This window comes from Montipora foliosa, chromosome 2 (genome assembly GCF_036669935.1).
Source record: "Montipora foliosa isolate CH-2021 chromosome 2, ASM3666993v2, whole genome shotgun sequence".
Classification (NCBI taxonomy): Eukaryota; Metazoa; Cnidaria; class Anthozoa; order Scleractinia; family Acroporidae; genus Montipora; species Montipora foliosa.
In genome coordinates this window covers 9,523,496-9,540,995 of record NC_090870.1, presented here as the reverse complement: position 1 = coordinate 9,540,995, position 17,500 = coordinate 9,523,496, and the positions used below count along the sequence as shown (strand labels likewise).

At 40.0% G+C, this 17,500-nt stretch overlaps 1 protein-coding gene across 3 annotated transcripts in view; it reads left to right on the top strand.

The window, feature by feature from the left end:
* The window catches only part of LOC137992350 (adhesion G-protein coupled receptor V1-like), a 104,017-nt gene that overhangs the window by 9,034 nt on the left and 77,483 nt on the right, over positions 1 to 17,500 (top strand). For all 3 annotated transcript variants that reach the window (XM_068837637.1, XM_068837638.1, XM_068837636.1), the window contains exons 6-16: positions 1 to 160; positions 933 to 1,197; positions 2,786 to 3,079; positions 4,551 to 4,669; positions 5,749 to 5,832; positions 8,433 to 8,526; positions 10,226 to 10,326; positions 11,633 to 11,789; positions 14,054 to 14,256; positions 14,912 to 15,435; positions 17,327 to 17,500. The exon at positions 1 to 160 is cut by the window's left edge and continues 710 nt beyond it; the exon at positions 17,327 to 17,500 is cut by the window's right edge and continues 59 nt beyond it. In XM_068837637.1, the coding sequence (XP_068693738.1) occupies positions 1 to 160; positions 933 to 1,197; positions 2,786 to 3,079; positions 4,551 to 4,669; positions 5,749 to 5,832; positions 8,433 to 8,526; positions 10,226 to 10,326; positions 11,633 to 11,789; positions 14,054 to 14,256; positions 14,912 to 15,435; positions 17,327 to 17,500 (2,175 nt within the window). The remainder of the gene's footprint in view (positions 161 to 932; positions 1,198 to 2,785; positions 3,080 to 4,550; positions 4,670 to 5,748; positions 5,833 to 8,432; positions 8,527 to 10,225; positions 10,327 to 11,632; positions 11,790 to 14,053; positions 14,257 to 14,911; positions 15,436 to 17,326) is intronic.

Here is a 17,500-nt window from a genome sequence, read left to right as displayed (position 1 = left end):
GGAAACCAAAGAGTTTTCTGTTCTGCTATACAATGTCACTGGTGGTGGTAGGCTTAAAAACATGGCCTCATCACAAAGAGCTGTCTTTTTTGTACGTGACAGTGATGATGTTTATGGCATTGTTAATTTTGCTCCAGGCAACCAACAGAGGATAAACATGGTAAGTTTGATCTATTTCCTGTTCTTCTTGAAAAGCTGTGGTGCTCTATCCAGCAACATAACGATTTGTCTGTGTGAGTTGAATTCTGTCTGACAAACACCCAGATTTTACATGTTGCAGTCTTCTTGGAGAAGGACTACAATATGCAAATCATAGACCCTGTCACCCCACCCTTGTTCAAAAAACACTTTGGAATGTTAATAAATTAACAGAACCGCATGCACCCATTATGATGATTCAGAAAGGGCTCATCACTGCAGTCTAGCTAAATTGTTAATTAATACCTAAATCTAGTAATCAGTTTCCAAAGATTTCATGTAAAAACAATAATTTATTGGGTCAACATGCAGTTGACTTTTGTACACGTATATATACATTGTAAGTTATGCCAAATTGTGGTCAAACTTGGAGCAAAAACAGCTCCAAATTTTTGCAAAGAACTTTTTAATTGATACAAAATAATGTACATACAGTTGTATTCAACTGTAACTATCGATGGCAATGAAAAGTGGAGGATTGATCATTTTTTCCATGATAGCTTTTATCCTGTTTCTCTTTCTTTTCATATACATTTTGAAATTTTGCTGCAATTTGTAAAATAAACCCAATGTACATGTACTCTAGTGTATGAAGAAAGGCTTTTGTGGGGATGAAATAGGCAACCAAGTTGAATTTGTGTATACTACATGTAGCTATTTTATGCATCGGTCATCGTTAGGTTTTGTCCATAATTGTTTCTCGTTTTCTTGTTTCTCTTCTTGTTATCCAACAGGATAGCATTCCTCGTCAGTTACGTCTCAATATCACGCGTGCTGGTGGCTTAGTTGGGAATATTGCTGTCAATATCAGTGTAATGTACCAACTGCCTGGGAGTAACAGCCCATCAAATGAAATTTCCCTGACATATCCTCCTGAAGTTGCAATAGGCACTGGCGTAGAAAGTGTTTTGGTGACAGTTGACATCGGAAATAATGGATTCATTAAGCTTGGAGCTTCTTTCAAGGCTGAATTGACAGCTGTCAAGTTGCAAAGTGGAGGTTAAGTTACTGAATCTCTCAGATACAGTACATGACTGTATAGTACGCACGCTATAATTGGCTAACTCAGTGGGCCTTATTTTACACTTACAGGTGTACGGCCTTCCGTAAGGCCCGCTAAATTTTAAATTTTGATAAAACACTCTCCAGTATGTTAAATAAACTTGTAAACTGTTTGTGTCAAGTCAAGAAACTATTTTTAAAAGCCAAAGAAGATTTAGGGGCCGTAATCTTGATGCATGTCGATCATTTGTGGCAGTTGAACCTTCCGCTTGATTTCAACTAGTTTCCTTTAATTTCCCGCGTACCTGATTACCTCAGAGACAGTCAAGTGAAAAACTTTAAGTTACGTTGAGTTAAAGCAGATGGTTTACATTTGCCACTGAATTCACATTGTGTGCTTAAGTTCAAAACATATTTTTAACCAAGATAGTGTACAAAAGCTCGGTTAAGTTCATTGTCGCAGTGTAAAAAGGCCCCACGTAAAATGGAGAAAAAAAAAAGAGAAAAAAAAAGCGTTTGGCTAATTCACTGAAAGGCTATAAAAAGATTGGAGAAACAACAAAACCAAACATTTTCATCAGCCAGATCACGATTCTTATATGCAACTTTTACCACTATTGAACAACTGAAAAACGTTCGCACGCCAAAAGGCCAGGGGCATGTGTTCCAATAGGCCATTTTACAGTTGTGGCTAAGTTACCAGGCCTAACAATGGAAGCGAGGCTGCCGGTGACCTTGTTTTGATACAAACCTTCATGCTTTTGTAATGTTAATATGGACTAATTAGCGTTACAACAACACAATTTACATGATAAAAGCAGTGAGGTCTGTATCAATGCAAGGTCACCGGCAGCCTCGCAGCCATTCATAGGCTTGGTCGCTGAGCAAACAACTGTAAAATGGCCTATTGTGTAACTGCACCGGAAAAAAGCTTAAAAAAGAAATCGAGAACGGTGACACTTGAAGACATCTTTTGTGACTTGTCATGGTTGCCGTATTGTTTTAAAACAAAAGCTCTTTGTGCAAATACAAAAGAGCAACCACAACACATCACAATTATTCAAGATGGCGGCGCCCAGGAAATTTGAAAATCAAAACAAGCGTTTTTGAAATTCAGTTATTTCGGATACAAACGATTCCGTTGGAAAACGTTTGAACAATCTTGATTGTGAGCATTATGTTAAATATTTTGAAGTTGTATTCTCGTTTTAGTGGAGGTTTCCTTTAAAACGAAATTGAAGACATCTTTTGTTTGAGGATGTTTGTTGCGTTTGCCTTTACATCCGTACTTGTTTTTGTTGTTTGATTGCTTTACCAGCTTTTGGATGTAATAGTGCCTGCCAGCCATTGAACTCATCTTGTTATACCTTTTATAGACCCCTTTCAGTTACATTGTAATTCCCAATCAATATTATAACATTGTTTTGCATTTGAAAGGTTTGTTTCTCACAGGGGACAGAACAACTATTGTTTTGTCCTCCGGATTGGGAATATTTTGGTCAACTTAAACGTCACACTTAAATTAATTACACGTACCTCAATTAATACATGTACAATGTACGGTTCATTCATTTCTTTGTGACAGCTTCTGCCTTAACAAACCAAGTGGTGCCTTCATCGCCCAGGCTTGGAAGTAGGTCGGCAATCTTCCTCAACATAACATCCAAAGATGCCAATGGGGAGGTAGGATTTTCCACTCTACATCAAACCGTTACTATTCAAGAACCATCAGGCCCCTCTTCGTCCTTCCTTAAGTTACCGGTGAAACGCAGCGGAACTGCCGACAGAGTTGTCGTCCATTGGAATATAACTAGCGACAGTTTAATGTTCTTCCCCAATGATACTGGTCCACAAAGTGGGAATGTCGTGTTTGAAGAAGGTATGTTGACCAGCAAACATAGAAAAACTGATCTTCTTTGATATGCTAAATCATTTTAATATTAAAGGCCTCGGATGTAATATTCAATGCAACATCTATTATATTTGCCACTTTATACTTTTTTTACGTTTATGGTTAATACATCTAGACAATGCCGGTCGAAGGCAACCCGAAGGCTCCGCTCCGCTCCGTTTTAAATATAGCTTCTATCGTATTTTTACGGCAGAGGTGGACGCCACTTCTGGATCCCGTTTCTTGTTTATCACATGTTACATAGTCCAAGCACAATTGGCCAGACTACGAAGAAACTGAAAACAAATATTAGTTATTGATCAATAATGAGGGGGTACCACTGGAATAGTTGCGGGAGAAAAAATCTCTTTTTGCGGTGTGGAAAACCAACGAACTCAACTCACTCATGGCGTTTATCCCGGAAATCAAACCCAGACATTACCATTCGAAAGCGAGGCTCGATTACCAGCTTTTGTTTCAGGAAAGGACACCAAACTTGTGAAATGGCGGAAATCGAGCCCCGCTGGGCCGTCCCCGCAACCCGTCGGCCAACGCTGATAAGGTGGTCAACCGAACGCAACAAGAAATATTTTTTCCCAGAACAGCAGAGTTGCAATATATTGCATCAAAACGAGTTTCATCCAACTTAAAACTTGATAAAACTGATTCGACGTCCACCAGTTTATCGCAACTCCTCGCAACGTGTAGCAAAGGGCGCTTAAATAAGCAGACGAGATATGAACGGAAGAAGTGATCTTCGGACTTCTCTGGACAATAATTATTTCAGCAATAATCATTACCATTACAATTTTCTCAAATATTTTGATTGGTTCATCAACTGCTTTATTTTTCACTAATTATTGACTGTGTACTGTAGGTTTGTAATCGGACACTGAAATCGAACAGTTGGCTTTAAGCGGACAGTTACATCAGCCAATCATATTAAGTGCTCTCAGCTTAATCCACCAATCACAAAATTTATCACAATAACCATAGCAACAACTAATTTCCCTACCAAACTGGGGATTTTCCAAAATGCGCGCACAAGTTGTACTTCAGTCATTTAACTTAATTCCAGAGCTATTTAAAAAGCTAAAAAGTTGAGTAGATTTTTAAGCTATAAAAATTTTGTCATCGTCATCTTCTCGTATTTTGTGATTAGTTACGATAAATTGATGATACGATTTGGTCGAACGAGACAGAAGGGATCCTCCTGTGAACAATTTAAGCAATTGTCTCTTATAGAAACTTGAAAATTTCAATTCGTACATTTTAGGGGGTTATTGCCACTCGAAATTATTCGCCCGACCACTCCCCTGAATTGTACTCCACTCGGTCCTTTGACTGTTATTAATTAACTTGATTATCAGTTGAATCATGCTGTGCAAGGAAAAAGGAAGTTCGATTTATTTGAAGGAAACTACTTCGACGGTCGTCATTTCGTTATTTTACCCAAAAGGTCATGACGAGGTGAACATTAGCATTGAAATTAAACCTGATGACACCCCTGAAGTGGCAGAGGTCTTCACTGTTAACCTTGTGAATGTATCTGGTGTGGATAGGCTGCAAGCAGGAGCTGTAAGTACTCTAAAGCTATACTTACTGAGACTGTTAGTAAACCCTTAATCATTAAGCTTGCGAGTGACCATTCCTGATTTGCAAACACATTCTCCTTATGAGTGCCAAAGCTTGTGCATAGAGAGCAGTCGAGGAAATGTGCGTTATGATATCGGCAAGGGCTGAAATGACCAGGTTTTTGTCACCGAAAAGAACCTCTAGGCATTAGCACATATGACGGTACGTTTTACAAAGTTAAGCGTTGTTGATTTTATTACAAGGAGGTAACAGACTTTTGGAAATTTGGAAATGAAATCCAGTCGATTTGTAAGATTCGCACAAAGGTCTCATCGTAGTTTAACAAAAATTTATGGTAAAATAGCGGGTACAGGAAAGGTTTTGTCAGGCCTTTTTCTGTGGAAAGCGTCCACGGGAAGGAAGCGTTTGCCTTCCCTGACTCCATCACAGGTAACCCAAGCTCTACTTAATTAGAGAATGTATGTGAGATCGTAAATATTCTTCAAAATAAAATAGATTCTATCACTCACCTGTGTATTTTGGTTTATACAATATAATTTGTATTATGGGGACTGTTTGGTCGGATTTTAAGGCGATTTTGGATGGCCTCAGTTCTACTTCTTTCCCCAAAGACGAAGTCGGCTGCTTCGGCTCAACAGGCTGTAAAATCTCTGGAATTTGTTCCACGGCCAATTTTTCACCACATAACGATTTTCCAATAAATATCCAACACATCTATTTTGACAGCAACCCTTCTGACTTTCCCGTAGAAATTCGCAAAAATCATCACCACGATTTGAAAAGTTCAACGTCGGACGGTACAGCCTGGACAAGGATCAACGGTTAAGTTACAAAACGCAATTCTGCACGGGATGGGACAAGCCAAAATGCAATCCCTTTGTAGTCCCTAGAGGCCGACCTTTTGTTTCCACTAATATGGCTGCGCGATGATGATGAAACACCAGTCCATGTTGATAAGGGAAGATGCCACACTATTGGCAAATTCGTTCATCTTTTCATTAATTTCCTGAAATCTACGGTAGAAATTGACACCAAGGTCTTATCTTACACTTTAATCTCAGGACAAAGCACAGGTGACAATTGCAGAGAACGACAATCCCGGTGGAACATTTGAGTTCAAGGACAACAACGCTGTAGAGCTACAGGTTGGTTGAATTGTTGACATCATGAATTCTTATAAAATGCTGCATAGAATAATTAATTGTAATTAGAAATAATTTATTGTACTTAATGATAATTAATGATAATTAATAATTAGCTTGTTAAGTTTTCTAAGTCTGGTAAAGAATTTATTTCCGTGATGTGTATTTCCATGCAGTAACTGCTTCTTTTGAAATGTCAAGTGAAGCATTAATATTCCGCTACCTTCATTTTAGCGATTTTTTCTCGTCAGGAGCCAATAACTCCAATAAGTTCTCGGTCTATTTAACAGCATTTTCACAGATCAAGCTATTTTTACACAAGTTCTTCAGTATGATTTGGTAGAAACGTAGCACTTCACATTACACTCTAATCAGTTAAGTCTGTTCAAATATAAGTGCTACACGGCCAACGTTTGCAAAAACGTAATTCTTCCTTGTACCTGTACATGTTCATTGCCGTGACTTTAACATCTTCAGTTCCCACGGCCTGCTCCCGTCTGACCTTGTAGCTCAGTCAGTAGAGCGGCGGAGATCTAACCCGAAGGTCGTTGTTCAATTCCCACCCTGGTCAGAGTTTTTCTCTGTCCTTGTGTAGGCCCATTTCCATTAGTAGGGTAACGCTCACATGGTTCATATGGGGTACAAAACTAGCACTTCACATTACACTCTAATCAGTTATTATTTGGCTTGCACGAGTTACCATTCTTAATCCCATGGGTACTAATTTCCTGGAAAGGTCTGGTTTCGTGGGAAAATCAATCTATACAAATAACTAAGGGAGGTATTTACATAAGACCGGGACGAAGTTGTACCGGTATTAAATTTTTGCAGTCGTTTGCATGAAATCGGGACGAAATGCTTGGTGCCTGGTTTTGGGACGAAAGGATATCTTTTGTTCAATAAAAATGTGGCTGACCCAAAAGCATACAGGCTTGAAATTTCTGGACCCGGTCTGAGATTTGATGTCATTTACTTGAGAACGGTGCGAACTCAGACCGGTACGAGAATTTCTCGTCTCGGTCCAGCAACCGAGACGAAGTCACATCGGTCTGAGTTCATTGTCAGGCCGGTCTCATGTAAACGCATAAGAAGAAATATATGGAGGTCGATGCGAACTTATGCCGGTCTGAGTTCGTCGTGGTATCGTGCAAATACCCCCTTGTTTGTAAAAACGCCGGTCGGCAAATACAATGAACCTTGTATGGTCCTAGTAATGCACTCGTGCTTTTGTAGTTGTAGAAAAAGAAGCATACCAAAACAAAGATAAATCTTTCGCTATGCGGTTTAATTTCAGTTAATTAGAAGTGTTTCAGTTTAAAACCTGTCAATACAATCCTTTAAATTTAAATCACATTACTTCCTGAGATACTGTAATTCTCCACTTCTAAAACTTTGGTGAGACTGGTTCGAGTCGGGTCTGTTTTGAAATTGTTCGGATAGATGGTAATTGGAGACTTCACTGTTTACAAACAGATCTTACGTTAGTTAAATTTTGACAGCCACAACAAGAGCATCCGCAGTTTCGACAGCCAATATATCTCTGGTTGGCACATTAATAACACTTAAGTAGCGGAACCATGAGTATCGCTATTACTGTAGATGTTTGCAATCATGTCCGACCACAAACGTTTGCTATTGTGTGCTTAGTTACCTGGCTTTTTAATGAAAGTGAGGCTGGTGTTGACCTTGTTATAATACAGACCTTCCTCCTTTTCTTATGTTAATGATGATGTTCTCATGCTAATTAGTTAGAATTTACATAAGAAAACCAGTGAGGTTTCTATCAAAACAAGGTCAACTCCAGCCTCAATTTCATTCATAGGCCAGGTAACTAAGCACACAACTGTAAAATGGACTATTAAGAGAACAATTCTGATTCACGGACTCTAAGTTCATCTTTCAAAGGAAATGCTAATTGGCAAAGCTATTGAATGCGAGGCTTAAGCAGACTATTGAGTATCAGGGTTTTTTTGTTGGAAAGGTATGATATAGACGTATCTTGATTTTGGCTGTTAATGACATAAATGGACAGGGGCTGGCGATGAAGGTACAATTTAAAAAGCGGGAGTGAAATTATCAGATTCATCAGCAAATAGATTGTTTTCACTCACGTGATCAGTAACCTTGTTTTTCCACCGAAACAAAGGAAAACGTTTGCATGATAATAGAGATCAATTTCCAGAGAATTAGTTGGGTACACCAAAATGGCCTCCGTGACGTCACGTGAAAACACTCTATTGGTGGTTTTCACGTTACGTCATCGCCCGCCATGTTGGTAGACGAAAACAAAAGATCTCTCATTAGCTCCTTTTGTTCGTCCACAAGCAATTGTACATTGCAGCATTATTTTCTGTGTCTCTAGAGATTGGTTGCAAACCATCTATTAAACACATTAGTCAAGTGACTGTTTTTCAAAAGGGACGCAGCTTGGCACATGCAACATACACAAGCGCGTTAACTTGACGTTACGTAGTATTAATTTCCGTTTGCTGCTCCTGTCTATATGCGCGTCTCTCGCTAAAACCAGGCCTTTATCTAGTTGACGGAACTAAAACGTCTTAGTTTAGAAAAATGATTGGATTTTTGGATTTCCGTTTGTTCAGGAAAGTGGCAGTCCAGGCTCTTTTGATGTTGTGATCGTCAGAAAGGGCAGTGCCTTGGACACCCGCTGGGTCTCGTTCAGAATGACTCCGTCAGGTAAGAGCTGTCATTTGTAAATGAAGCACATACAAAAACGGGTACTAAGCATGAGAAATTGCAACTAAACTCAAATTATTCAGTTTCGTTGCTGAGATTAATTAATCTGTCCACTTACATGTACAACAAACGCATTCCACACTTGTTTTCGCTGCACAAGGTAAGTTAAGTTATTGAAACTTGAGATCATTTGATTCAGGACCGAGTTCGCGAGGGGCATGGGTCCATCCCTAATTTCACAAACTGTTTTGCATTCGTGCTTTCAAAGAACCTTTGCATTGCAAAGCATTTTGTGTCGTCAACTGGAGAATAGATCTAGTCATTCACAGCTCGTTCGTTGGTGTGAATGACTGTTTGTTTTACTTTACGAAAAGAGTGCGACACTTAAGAAGAAAATGTAATTATGTTTTTAGTCTACATACCTGGGCAGAAATAGCTTTATTAATTTATCATCATCATCATCATCATATCTTTCTTTACCCTCAGATTTTAAAGTAACCTTGTTTAGCTTATACCTTCGAGCATGAACCATCCTAATGCGTCCGTGATATATCACAGAGGACAGACCACAACGCCGGGAAGGTCATACTCAGCTCTTTGCGAATAGTGTGTGGGTTCTTTGACGTCCCACAGGATAATGAACATTGAAGGGTTGTGAGACGGAGCCTACGGTTTATCGTCCTTATTCCAGAAGAAATTAATGAATGAATGGAATTAAAACAGATAAAATCAAACGTTTTTTTTTTTTTTGAGAAAGGAAAACCGGAGTACCATGCGAAAAACCTTTCGGAGCAGCTAAGAGTAGAGAACCAGCGAACGCAAGATATGACGCTACATGAGTCCAAGCGCCTGTTTCTCGAAAGTCCTGAAATCAGTTTGGGTCGGAAAAGCCATTGCGAAACTGCGATTCTCTTGTTTTTAAAAACTGGTCTTTAAACACGTTTTCAAAAAAACAAAAGCAAAATGATTGGGAAGTTTGATGCCTTAATTAAGATACAGAGGAAAATGTGGTCCCCCAAAATTTTCGGGACTTTTGAGAAACAGGCTGCAGGTGTCCAAACCGGGACTTTGGTGGAGGATGAGTGTTTTCCTCCGTTCCCCAACCCTACTCCCCCTTAACGCGAAGAGGGTTAGGTCCATCTCGGGAACGGAAAATATGTGTACGTGTACTTAACCCAAAATAGGCGGTTCGGAACGTTGCTTCGTGGATGGCACAGTCGGTTAGTGTGCGGCCTTGGTGCAAAAGGTCCTGAGTTCGATTCCCGGATCTCGCATCCTTGTTTCGACTTCTTTCCTTTCCGTGTAGCTAAGTAGCTTTAAATACCCGTAAAACGGAGCACTGATGGAGAGGGGGGAGTAAAATGAGCGCACCGTCGACCTCAGGTTTGTCAGTTGAATTACTGTTACGAGTTATCGACGTTAAATATGGTTACTTTACTTTACTTTACTTTACTTAAACAGTATTTGTTGAGTACGCCATAGGGTTGCTTTTTCACTGGCGACACACGGTATATGCAGACGCATTATTTGTTTGTTATTAACATGAAACGTGGTTTGCCCAAGCACTATTTATTTTGCGTGTATTGCTTGTGCTTGCGTCCCGAATGAAGAACCAGTCCCAGGGCAGTTTTGATTGTGCACAACATCAGTTAGGATACTTTTATATCCTTGTCGCACTAACGCTTTTGTTTTACTCCAGGAGGTGATGACTTTTATGGTAGCTCCAAACTGGACAAATTCGAACCAGGCCAAAGAGAAAAGACCTTTCCTGTGATTGTTGTGGATGATTCTGTCCCCGAGGTATTACACCAACTAAGCCGTTATAACTAAATACGTCATGTAACAAAATACGGTTTTAATCCTGACACGCTCTGTCTCATGTTTGGCCTTGAATGCATTGGACCCTATTTTATACGTTATGTGAACCATAAGCGGTTGGTCCTTGATTTTTTCATTTATGAAAGAAGAACTTCCAGAAGGAAAATTTCATTGCCATGGGCATGTTTTTCATTTTAACTCCCTCAAATTTACCTATAGAGAGGGAGTGGACGGTAAACCTGGATTAACGCAAAATAATGGAACGCGCCGTTTCTTTTCGGGTATTACCGGCAGAAATTTAGGACTACATTTGCCTTATGAGACTCTCGAAAATTATTGGACATTTTCCGGTCGGGCACTTCTGAATAAAATAGACTTACCGAAATTCCAAAAACAAATCGGGCAAATGCACACTAAGCCAAACAAAGTGGCGCAAAGTGTCAAGAGCAACTTGGGTTTTCTGGAATTTTTCCAGTTCCATACTCACGCACGAGATTTTCTTTTTTCTTTTGCAAGAAATTTGTAATGCTCCCAGCCCCTTCCCCCCCAGGACAACAAAACCGTCAGGCCGCCACTTGGAATGAACGACATGTATTTTCTGCTGACAGTGTTTAGAAAGAAATGTATATTTATTTAAAGTGCGGGCTATAGCGGGCTGAAAGAGAGAAATGATCCTCTCACTTATCTGGACAATTTAAGCAATTTTCCCTTGGAGACACCTGAAAATGTTTGTTGGCTTTAAAGGGATTCGAACCTGTGACCTCTGCGATGCCGGTGCAGTGCTCTCCCAACTGAAGTATGAAGCCACACAGTTTGGAGCAGGTCAATTTGTTGGGCTCATTTGTTTTTTTTTTTCGAGGTTTTTCATTGTTCATTATTTTACTTTTCTAGTATGTTTTTTTTTCCTACCCCCGATTTTTCAGCAGAACATATGAATGCTTGTTAAAGGGAGCCTCCAATAAAACAAGAATATAACTTTTTCTCATGGAAGCATTTGTATCCGGAATAAACAAATTTCAATGAGGCTTGTTTTGGTTTTCAAATTTCCAGGTCGCTGCCATTTTGAATAATTGTGACGCGTGATGGTTGCCCTATTGTTTCAAAACAAAATCTCTTTTTGTGAATACAACAAAGCAAACCATTACACGCCACAATTATTCAAATGGCGGCGGCCGGGAAATTTGAAAATTAGTTAAATTATTGTCTTAGTGTAGGTTTCATTTAATGCAAAACCAAGGATGGTGTAAATTTTTCAGTGGACACTTCGTTAAATTGCTTTTAATTATAGATTGATGAGATGTTTGAGTTGAGGCTTTACAGCACAGGCCCACCAGGACAGGAGGGAGTCCTTGGAGAGAAGATAACCATTAATGTAACTGTTAAGGAAAACGATGATCCTTATGGAGTATTTGGATTCAAAATGGCAAACATCGTCAAAACAATCGGTAAGGATAAAAATCAGCAATGTCAAAGTTGTTGATGGGAGTTTTCACAACTCTATGCCATCATATAAAGTTAATTAAATAACTACGTGACTCTAAACCTTATTACTAAACTGTATATGGCAAGCAATTCTCTGGCTAAATCGAGCACTCTGATTGGCTCGTTTTTGGTCGGGATTTTACAGTACGAACTGTTACCATGGTAACAGTCTGTTTCCTTTTTTTTTCCCTCTCCCGGAAAATTAGAGTTTTGCGAAACACAAAAAGTTTTCATAAAGTGGAATCACAATAGTACAATTATAGCAAGCGAAATGTGTAAAAGCCGGGTTACCTTTCAAAGTTCACTGATGGAAAACGAAGATTACGAACATTCACCAAGCGGAGAAGTGTCTGATCGCGCAAAAAAAACCGATGCCATCTAATAAACAACTTACTAACCTCACTTGCTCGGGACCCTACTGGGGAATATTGGCGCTCGGTCGTTTTTGCACGCCCCTCGCTCCGTACTGCCATGACTGCGGGCCAGTATTCCCCAGTACGGGTGGCCCTCGTGCTTAGTTAGTAAGAAGGTAATATTTTGACACCTCTTTAGTGCATATATACCTCAACGCTTTTTCCGAGTTTCCCGGAGTCACCATTGAAAAAATAGCATCCGTTCATAAAATTTGCTTTCTGCCAAAAATGGAGGAAACTTGTTTGATGCAAGGTCACTTCTTAGCCGTTAGCTACAGGTATCAAGTAACTTCCCAAAAAAGAGAGACCAGTTATAGTGAGAGAATATTCATGCTCATAGGCGTACGAGCCGGGGGTGGCGGAAATTTTCGGGCAAAACGCTCAAAATTCGGGCAATAAAGAAACGATAAAAGATGGAATCAAGAAATATATAATTTTTTTTATTTTTTAAATGGAAACTAGTGAGCAGCACACAGCAACTGATAATGTTAACTTTGTTTATTATCCGATCGGTTTCGTCTGATCAAACAGACTTCATCAGGGATTCTAACAAGATGTCTAAAGGGAACTAGTTTTATACATGAAGTTATAGTACAAAACCACGTTCCGGTAAGGGTGTGAAAAGCAAAACTGACCCACAAAAATTGCGCGCAGGATATTACGTAAATCGTGCGAAGAAAAGGTGTAAAGTTCAATTTTGGGGCTCACGATTTAACGTTAAGGTATAAGAGGTTCTAAGTTTTCATTAGTTACTAGATCGAGTAGACCTACCTAGATTATGTGAGGTTCAAAAAACTCTATGTTTCGAATACGTACAGTTTTATGACTTTTAAGGATTGTAAATGAATCTTTCTTTCGTACATTTTGAGGGAGTAAAAAACGGATTTCAACAATCAAGCATTCGGGCACTGTGTAATTTCTTTCGGGCAAAAAGGACACCGCCCCCCCAGGTCGGATCGTGCCCGTACGCCTATGTTCATGCTTTCACGGGAAACAGCAACCTGCCGTTTCCCGTTTGCCGTTTCATGCGCTTAACGCTATACTTAACACGATGCTATAAGATACGATAACTGTATTTACAGAAGGAGACGCAATCAACCTCTTACTGTTTTCTAACTTGTGTCCCTCTGGCTATAACACAGAGAAAAGACCACAACACCGGGAACCTCATGCCCTATCGCCCGATTGAAAGATTGTTTCCGTTGCATATATTTTGTGCTCATTGTTTCCTGCACCAATCAAGAAATAGTCTGTAATGGCTACAATAGGCGACAAAATTGTTGAGACATTGACCTTTTCAACCCCTTTTCCGTCATTTTTGACTCTTGTCCTTCATCATCATCATCATCATCATCATCATCATCATCATCATCATCATCATTTCGCTCGGATTTTAGAGTAGCTTGGTGTTGCAAATATCTCTGAGCATTTACTCTCCCAACCATGATACACCACAAAGGACAGACCACAACACCAAGAACTCCATGCCCTACTCCTTGCGAGTAGTGTGTGGGTTCTTTTACGTCCCACAGGGTTATGAACATTGAAGGTGAAGGGTTGTGTAGACGTGGCCTACGGTTTATCGTCCTTATCCGAGAAGACTATAGAGAGTCTATAACCATTTGCAGATGTCATTACAAAAGGTAGCACTTTCTCCTTAGTTATTGAAAGACCCTGAGTGTTGGTTCGGCCGGAGGTTTTGATCCTGCGAACTCCTGTACGGTAGTCTGATGCTGAATCAATTGTCTGAGCCAACTGGTCCGCGGTTAAAAATCTCTCTGTTGTTCTTGATGTTGTTTTTTTTTTCGTTAAAGGTGAATCTAAGTCCAGTACACAAACTGCTAGTTTTGAAGTTTCCCGAGAGAGAGGGACATTTGGCACAGTCAGTGTCACCTGGAGCGTCACTGCAGGTAGTGGTGCCGATCCTTCGTTGGACGTCGATCCAACATATGGCCACGTCATGTTCTCACCCGGGGACACATCCAAGTTTATTAATATCAACTCTGTTGCAGACAAGGTGAGCATCTAATTTTCAAGACGTCTTGTTATCTTTTTGAGAACCTCAGACTTCAGGTTGAGGTGAAACGTTTGCCATCAGAGGAGCATATGATTTTGGACATTTGTCAACACGTTTCTTTGCTCAACCAGGAAAAAGGAAGAAAGCCGCCATTTTTGTTTTAGGCAAATTCATCATCACCTCAGTTTAAAGGGGTAACGCTAAACAATTTGCCGTAAAAATCTGGTAACTTGTCAGAAAAATGAGAATAAACACGAGATATGTGACGTTTTTGATGGGTAAAAACCTCTAGTGTATTTCACTAAGCGTTAGAAGCTACTTGGTATAAAACCTAATTCCAACCCCGAACGCTATACGCGACAGCGAGTACGAGGTCACATGACTTTTTAAGGTTTGATTTGCTGTTGTTGTTTTTTTTTTGCGGAAGAACCTGATCATCTCTATGAAGTCTTAAAGTTCAGAAATATAATCTTCTTAATAAAGGCGAATCGTCTATTCTCAGTAAAGGCCGTAACAGCCTCGTGTTATCTTTGAGATAATAGCGTCATACCTTTCTCAAAGTAAAACCAATTTGTAGTCTTGGTTAGTATAATTATCACTTTTTCCGCGCGTTTGAATGGATTTTTGCATCGATATGCTTTGTTTGTTTTACCAGATTCCGGAGGGGAATGAATCGTTCACAATCCAGTTGAACAACGTTTCAAACATCGCGAAGCTCGGTGATCAGTCATTGCGCACAGCCACTTTAATTGTCACCAAGAATGATGATCCTGTGTATTTTGCTCAGCCAACTCTGGTTCAAGTGAGGGAGGGACACTATGCGAATTTGACCATAAGGCGTGGAGGCGACGGTGCTAGTTCCATCAGTGTCTCTTATCAAACTCTTGATGGGACTGCCGCAGCTGGTGGTGATTTCTTGGCCATTACCGCCGGGCAAGTCACATTTAACGTGAGAGAATTCGAAAAGGAGATTTCGATATGGATAATCAATGATAGCGTTCCCGAGGGAGTTGAAACATTCATGGTCAACCTTACGAGCTCTTCTGGAGATACTGTTCTCTACGGCAACACGTCCGCGACTGTGAGGATCTTGGCTAATGATGGTGGAACAGGAACTTTCCAATTTGCTTCTAATTCAGTGAACAAGACTACAACGGAATCTACTGCAGTAGTCTTTACGTAAGATTCTATTTCTTTTGAAGTTGAACTTTTTACGGCTTTCAAGTTCAAGTTTGTTTGAGTGTTTGCTTCAAGTTTAAGTTTGTTTTAAGGACGGTGCCTGCTAATTCAAAGGTATTTTCTCGCGGTTTACTGAATATGCGGGAAAAGCAGATCTTAACAAGTGTTATTGTAATCCAAAAAGGAAATTGGGGGTAATCACGCATTTTTCGAAGATAATTTATCAACAATATTTATAAAAAGGTTTTAAAATACAAAGCAATGTGTGATCGCACCGTCGACCTCAGCTTTGTCAGTTGAATTACTAGGACGACAACCGGAAGAGAACATTTCGCATGCCAGGACAGTGGTGTCTCCCAGATTTTTATACTAGTGATATCTCATGGAGAAAAGATACTTGTCAATGTAAATAGTAAATATGGCTGTGTGAAGACAAATTAGAAGGGAAAACAGCTCACTTGCGGTTGCCGCCCTTGTGCTTAAGTTCCCCTACTAGGGAAGTTTAGCAACGACAGCGGCGACGGCAACGAGAACGTCACAAATTTGCATATTTGGTAGGCAAAAACAATTGCTTTGCACGCTCTGCACGTGCGTTTTTCGTTTTTGTCCATTTCGTTGCCGTCGTCAGCAAAACAACAACGTGAAATAGTTAAATTTTTTATGAAGGGCGTCAGCACTTGAGGATAAATTTTCATTTTCTCCCCTAAATTAAGCTATATTCGTATCGGTTTCATTCTTGAGGGACTGCTACACCATTGTCATATTAATATGCTTGGAATAGTCTCGAAGTGATTACAATAATGGGAATTTATGTTTTCACATGGCGTTTTCGTACAAACAAATAGGACGTTTTCAACCAACCTCTAGGGACACCAATAACAATACAGAAATGTACGACTTCTGGTGGACGAACAAAAGAAGCTGATGAGAGATCTTTTGTTTTCGTCCACCAGCATGGCCGCGATGAAGTCACGTGAAAACCTCCTATTAAGACGAAAATTAAGTAGAAAATCGGCGCGACAAGTGCTGTGTCCAAAACGCGGTCTCTCATTGGTACGTTTTGTCACGAAAAGGGCGAACCTTGGAAGAAGAAGGGAATAACTAGCAATAGTTATCACGTGATGTAGAGAATACATGAAATTTCCAATTTTTGAACTGCGAAGTCACAGTCAACGGAACAGCTTGACTGGACGGAGGCAAATAAGTTGCAACCAAGGGCAGCCGAGAATTTGAACCAGGGTCATAAACCCGGGATGTCCAGATCTCACAGAAAATGCCCTATGTGCCACACTGCCTCTATAATCCCTAAATAACATTGGCACAAACGGTTTTGAAAAAAGGTATAGATGGAAAGATTCAATGTCAAACCTTTTTTTTGTGTGTGGTGATGTTTTATAAATTTTGTAAAGTAAATCAAGAACGTTCTAAAATGTGAGGCGCATGTGCAGCACGATTGTAAATAAGTTGCAACACGTACAGCACGACTGCGAATAATTAACAATTATTGGGCGGGGTTGAGCAAAATATCGTGATTTGTCAAAGGCGAGCAGATCAATTAGTCGGCTTCGGCAAATAATTGATCTGCGAGACACCGACAAATCACGATATTTTGCGATAACCGAGTTCAATAATTGCTTTATCGTTCGATGACTGAGTTTGTTGTTCACAATTCCCAACAATTAAATCACTTTCTGAAAGCTCAGGAAAGCGAACTGCCATTTTCACACAAGAAGTTGGTTTCAATCACACATGAGCAGAACATTATTTGCAGCAAAACAATTGTTTGTAGGCAGTTAATGTGTTGGGCTCTCGGCCAATGAAAAGGAAGGAAAAAATACATCGAATGATAACGTTTGGCATCCTCATTTCACGTTGATATTTTTTTCCATAGTGTTGAAAGAAACATTGCGACATTTGGTGAAGTGAGAGTGTACTGGCAAATCTTTCGCCTGCTGTCCGATGGGAGCACCTCAGAACTCCCAACGGGGCAAGAGTTTGAAGATGTCACAGGTTTTGTGACATTCTCTTCCGGGTCGGGATCTCAAGATATCAGGCTGACACCAAA